Raw genomic sequence first — 6,470 nt, forward strand, 5'->3', positions numbered from 1 at the left:
AACTAAACTATATTCTGTTGGCAACACTCTTCTCTTGGTGTTGTTGCCTAATACGTGTCTTCACCACCTAGTTGCATTGTGCAGTTTTGCTTCTCTTCCTTTTTTTTCGGTTAGCAGGGTTTGACCTTATGACGCACCGTCCACATATATAAACAGGGTGCGTAATGTATAATATCCAACGCTCTTAACGGAAAATAAAAATTTTAGAAAAAGGGAAACAAAACTTTGTGCGAAGCAGGGAGAGAAAGGGGGACACGTATTAGGTATCAACAGCCAGTGAACAATGTTGCCAACACAACATCAAGTTATTATTTCAAATGACGCCACATCGGGTTATTACATATTTCAAATTACATTGAAAAAAACGAAAATTCCACACTTATTGTTTATTGTTACAAACTACCGACACTACAGTATCACAAACATTAAAACACAAATGAACTGAGGGATTCTTCAATAGTAATAAAGCGAGACGAACGGGGCAAAGTATATCCAATGTACCTTAGTGTTAAATACTACCGTCATTATTTCACGTGTTTCGAATAGGTAGGAACAAAATCATGTGAAATTGAAAATTTGACTTTTTTGGAAAGAATTTGTTTCGAAAAATTTTATGAAAGTGCATAATTGATAAGCAAAAAGAATGTAGTCGCATTGCTTTTTATTGCAGACTATAGTTGAGCACAGTTACAATGGATTTTATCAGCACGAACCAAATTCATCGAGTATAATTAACTATGCAATATTGTTCTATTCTCGAGATCTCTAAAGACATTTCGATTTAAGGCAATTCTTGAAACCAGGCGCGTACTGAGAAACACGATTGAAAATAATATTAATGTTATAAATTTAATACAAGTTTTGAACTATATCTTTGAGGTGGGTATTTTTGGTATAGATTTTACCCACAAAGACCCAGTGGCTTCTTAGGTTTCGAAAAACGTCAACACCTCTGGTTAATTCAGATGGAGCGCAGGAAATACAACCTGACTCTTGTCGAATGGCAACAAAACCAATTTTTTTATAATATTTTATACACACTCTGTATATCCTCAGTGCCGAACTCTTATATGGACTTACAAAAAAGTCTGCTCTCTCATTAAAATACCTAGCAACAATGCACAAGCAGTTACGCTTTCTATCATAACAAATATTGTACATCAACACAATGGTATTAGGACTGACCAAGCAACAACTATCTAGTTCCTTGCATGAACGTTTGAAGTTATCATAAACAATCCAGCTGTAGTGTGGAGACTGACACGATGAATGCAAAGGGTCATGATTATGTTCGTGTTCAAACTTTGGAAATGTATCATTACATTTCAAACTTTTAGCGTACCAGAAAAAGGAATTATTTGATTTTTGTCACATAGTCTTTTTCGCAATTTGTTCTAACGGCTTCTCTGCTTTCCTTACTAGTCGCTTAAGAAACTGCATGAAATATTCGAACTTGAAGGCACTATATACATCCAATGGGCCTAAATCATGATCACTTTCTGCTAAATGAGTCAAGCCATGAAAGTTGTAAGTTAAATATTCTTTACCGTACAAAGATCCAAATTCACGTACATAATACTGAAGCAGCTGATTAGCATAATTACGTTTCTCTTCATTGCTAAAATGCACAGGACTAAGCAGAATTGTTATAGCCACTTCTAGAACCAAGAAGTGATTGTATGATTCTTCACTAATAATGCCTTTCAAAACAAGTACTCCAAGGTATAACAAAAACGTTCGGAATTCAGGGGCTTTCCAACGACGAAGATCTGCCAAAGAACGAGGTTTCCTGCTGAATTCAACTGGTACAAAATGAATGAGACTTTCTAGTCTATCTGAAATAGTTTTTATGTGACCTGAGGAAACCTAACTTTATGTAACCTAACTTTACCTGTTGTTAACGCGTATAAAAATATTCTAAGCACGCCTAAACATGCCAAGTGCCAAAAATCATAATAAAATTCTCGCTTTTAAGTCGCAACAAAGGACTTTGATTTGTGTGATAATTCATATCTGTTTCATTAACAAACTCTGTGTGTGATCTTTTCGTAATACCTTGCGAAACTGGAAAGATGGTTCTGTTTTCATACCTTCTGCACGAACTTTACATTTCCTGCAGCTACTATATCCAGTATGACCCTTTATTTTCATTATAAAAGTAGTAGCTGGTGGTAAATTAGAAACTTCGTCCACAATTTTTTTTACAAAAATTCAGCACAAGACTATGGCTTTCCTATCCCACAGCATATACTGATTGGATTTACAATGTTGGAAACTTCTTTTTGCAATACGCTAGCTAAAATAGGGCAAAGTTCAATACTGCTGGATTTAAACAAGGGAAGTATTTGCTGGAAATATTCACTGGGGTCTACAATACTGAAACACAAATTCGAAGGTGTTTTCAATAAGCTTGTGATAATACGTCCAGCGGGGAATTTCGTTCAGTATTTTTAACAAAGTAGAGAATGCGTTACTTCTAATATTGAATCGAATAGCCCAATTTATTATTTTACATTTCACTTAAACAGAAGTTTCACTTTTCCTTGCCTTTCCACGGTCTATTTCATGTTGCAGTGGATCGTCAAATAAAAACGAATGAAAAACAAGTTCAGTTTCACTTTCTAATGAACTATCGACGACGAAATCAGTGGCAACATTTTGATTACCATTACTTGGTCCAGGTGATGAGGCGAAACTAACAGATGGCTCATGAACGAAATTTATTACATTGGACTGTGATTTTGGGACATCCTGACTACAAGCACAGTTCGAGTTATGCAAACATATTACTACGTTCTTTGGATTTGCAGAGGAAATACTCTCACAGATTTCCAATGGACAATCATTACGACAGCTATCTATAGCACAATCTTCCAAAGTCTCTTCAAACTCTTTAAATGATGACTCATTTGCAAGTCTTAACCTTCTACCTCTATTACACAAAGAGGAAAATATTTTTCTTAGTTGTGATTTCATTTTATAACCTCTTATGCGCAGGTCTGAAAGAAAAAGCACACTTGAGTTCAAAATGTCCTTTAAAAAGAAAGAAACAACTGGTTCTGGTTCATGTACATTTTCTTTGCAGTTTAGAAACATAAGTATTCGGTTCTAAATCAAAACCGCGCAAACAATAACAGCGCATGAACAAAATCCGCGCGATGACAAGAACCCCTCAAGGGTGAAAACAGCGCATGCAAATACCACGTGGGCAAAAACAGCGCAAGGACAAAAACAGCGCATTCAAATACCGTGTGAGAGAAAAAAGCCCTGCACATTTTGCCATGGACAATAAATGAACATTTTACACTAAACTCGGTCTAGCTCGAGCTCACTCGGGCTTGCGATCACTTACCACAAGTGGGCTCGCGCTTCCCACCACTTCCATCAACTGTTCTCACAATCACTCGCACTCGTGGTCACTTGGGCTCGCACTTATCTTTGCGACTGGGCTTCTATTCACACGAGCTGGCACTCACCGAACGGATCAAGATATGAATTAGGTTGAGAACCACTGCCACACAAACTCTTTAAAATTTTTATACATCTTTAGGATAGATGAGGCAGGAACAATTAGAGAAGAAGTCCCTTACGTTTGACAACCCAAATGTCTTTACTATCTTTTTGGTTGCATAATTGACTGGTACTCTTCCTAGTAAAATATATATAAGGACAAGACCCGCGCACGACAAAAACAGCGCAAGAACAAACGCAGCGCATACAAATACCGTGCCTAAACCAGAGCATGACCAAAAACCCCACGAAGACAAAAACAGCGCACGCAAATACTGCGTCAGAGAAAAAAGCCCATGGATATTTTGCCATGGACAATAGATGAACATTTTACACTAAGCTCGGTCTAGCTCGAGCTCACTCCTTTGAAATGAGCTCTCACTCAATGGGGCTCGCGATCACTTACCTCAATGGGGATGGCACTTACCTCTCTTTACTGGGCTCGAACTCACTCGGGCTTGAATTCACATGAGCTTGCACTCACTAGTCTTAACTGGGCTCGAGATCTATCGAGCTCACGTTCATTTCTTTCAACTGAGCTCACACTCACTTGGGTTCGCGATCATTTCCATCAACATGGCCCGATCTCGCGATCACTTTCCCAAACTGGACTCGCGCTCACATGAGCTCAAACTCAATTCTCTCGAGTGGGCTCGCGCTCAATAATCTTAAGTGGGCTGGCGTTCACTCGGACTTGTGTTCACTTCTCTCAATTGAGCTCGCACTCACTCAAGCTCTCGCTAAGTTCCTTCAACTGGGCTTGCATTCGTGATCATTTCTCTCAGCTTAGCTCGTGCTCACGGGTTCCCGATCACTTCTAGAAACTGATCTCGCACTCAATTCTATCGAATGGGCTAGCTCTCACTAGATCTAAATGTGGTTGCGTTAACACGGACTCACGATCACTTCTCTCAACTGAGCTAGTGCTCACTAAGGCTCGCGATCACTTCTCAGAACTGGGCTCTCGCTCATTCGGTCTCGTATTCATTTCTCTCGACAGGGCTGAAGCTCAGTCGGACTTGCGCTTACTCATTTCATTGAGGCTCGGGCACCTATGAAAAAAGCAGCGCATGCAAGGCCCACAATGCAAATCCATTCCCAAAGCAAACATTAAGGCAATAGTTGTGGCACTAATCTAGTAAAGTACACTAGCTCTTGCTCTGAACCAGAGTCATGGCTGGATCACGATGATTTGTAGTATTTCAGCCTTTACTATAGACTTCACCTTACTGCTGATTCCTGATAGTCAGGACTACATTAACAAGTAACACTTCCCAATTGTAACACTCCGAAATTGATAATATTTGGCAGGTAAATACTACAAATAAAACAAAGGAATACCTGTTTTTTTAATTCCCTGCGGAAAAATTGTTTTATGGGGCAAAGGCCGCCACAAAATATTTTGGAAGTTGATGTTCGAAAGGCAAAAAGAAGTGGACCAAAGTGAACGAAATTGTACACAGATATTGTAGAAGTAGAATGAGGGAATATGTGTCGTATTTTCCTGGAGAATTGGTTAGAAGGGGCAAGGACCCCTCGAAACCTTTCATCATGAAATATCGAAAGCGCTAATAACCGTATGTCAGGTGTGTCAAGGACATGCAACAAAACTTTGTGTAGGGACAATAAGCAAACATAAACGAACACTTTTTTTTTATTTTCTGAGAAAAAAAAAACGGTTTTAGGGGCAAGATCACCACACACAAAATTTTGAAAGGTGACGACCGAAATACAATATGAAGCGCACCAAAGTGAATGAAATTGTGCACAGATATTGTAGACGTAAAATGAGGGAATATTTGTTTCGTATTTTTCTGGAAGAAACGTTTAAGCAGGCAACGGCCCCCTCCAAACCTTTGATCATGAAATATCAAAAGTGATAATAACAATATACCAGAAGTACCTAAAAGACACGAAGAATTGCAACGAAACTTTGTGTAGTGACAATACGTAAACATTAAACGAATACATTTTTTCATTTTCTGAAGAGAAACGGTTTTATGGGGCAAAAGCCCCCATCCAAAATTTTGAAGGTTGACGACCGAAAGACAAGAAGCTAACCAAAGTGAATGAAACAGTATACAGGCATTATATAACGTAAGACGAGGGAGTACATGTTGCGTAGTTTCCTCAAGAAAAGTTGGGTGGGCCACAGATCTAAGCCGTACATTACAAAATATCAAAAGTGCAAATAAGTATACGTCAGAAGTTTCTAAAGAATATGGATAATTGCAACGAAACTTAGTGTAGGGACAACTTGCAAAACAAAGGAAACGTGTTTTAATTTGTGCGGAAACACAGTGTTGGGGCCAAGACCCCCTTGGAAAAAGTAAATATTACCGTAATATTGCCGGAAGGAGTGGACCGAAATTTTACGCACAATTCAATTCGGTTCGGTGCAATCTTTCTGCCACCGGTACACCGAACTGTTCTCTTATTTTCTGAAAATACGAAACAAGCATTCCCTCAGCGTACTTTTACAATATCTTTACACAATTTCATTCACTTCAGTCCACTTCTTCTTGCCTTTCGGACGTCAAATTGAAAAAATTGAGTGCGGATTTTTCCTCTAAAATCATATTTCCTCAGAAAATAAAATACTCATATTCGTTTAACTTTTCCTTATTGTCCCGACACAAAGTTTTGTTCCAATTTTTCATGTCCTTTAGGCATTTGTGAAATACTGCCTTTAGCACTTTTAATATATCGTGGTCAAAGTTTTTTAGAGTTCCGTGAACCACTCAACTGTTTTATCCAGGAAAATAAACCGTTCAATTCTGTCCACTTATTTTTGCTTTTCGTGCGACAAATTTTAAACTTTTGAGTGCGGCGTTTGCCCTAAAACCGTATTTCCGCTGAAAATAAAAACTCTTATTAATTTGTCTTTTGCTTACTGACCCTTAACAAAGTTCTGTTCCAATTCTGCATGTCATTTAGGCATTTCTCACATATTGTTATTA

General features: G+C 38.4%; 1 protein-coding gene across 1 annotated transcript; it reads right to left on the reverse strand.

The window, feature by feature from the left end:
* Nucleotides 1–1,368: 1,368 nt before the first annotated feature.
* LOC145682839 (uncharacterized) lies at nt 1,369–4,276 on the reverse strand. Its single transcript, XM_081754204.1, has 2 exons — nt 4,240–4,276; nt 1,369–1,835 (listed from the first exon to the last, which is right to left on the reverse strand). Exons 1-2 carry the CDS (start codon nt 4,274–4,276, stop codon nt 1,369–1,371), a joined length of 504 nt encoding a protein of 167 aa, XP_081610330.1.
* Between the last annotated feature and the right edge of the window lie 2,194 nt (nt 4,277–6,470).

The sequence above is a fragment of the Thermobia domestica genome, chromosome 4, assembly GCF_964235325.1.
Source record: "Thermobia domestica chromosome 4, izTheDome1.hap1.1, whole genome shotgun sequence".
In the NCBI taxonomy this organism is placed as follows: domain Eukaryota; kingdom Metazoa; phylum Arthropoda; class Insecta; order Zygentoma; family Lepismatidae; genus Thermobia; species Thermobia domestica.

What these genes read in the sequence shown, in the direction of transcription:
- LOC145682839 (XM_081754204.1), bottom strand. Translation starts at nt 4,276, where the DNA reads ATGCAAGCCCAGTTGAAGGAACTTAGCGAGAGCTTGA. An exon ending in GGAACTTAGCGAGAGCTTGA is followed by an intron (nt 1,836 to 4,239) that starts GTGAGTGCGAGC and finishes AAACTATTTCAG; the next exon opens with ATAGACTAGAAAGTCTCATT.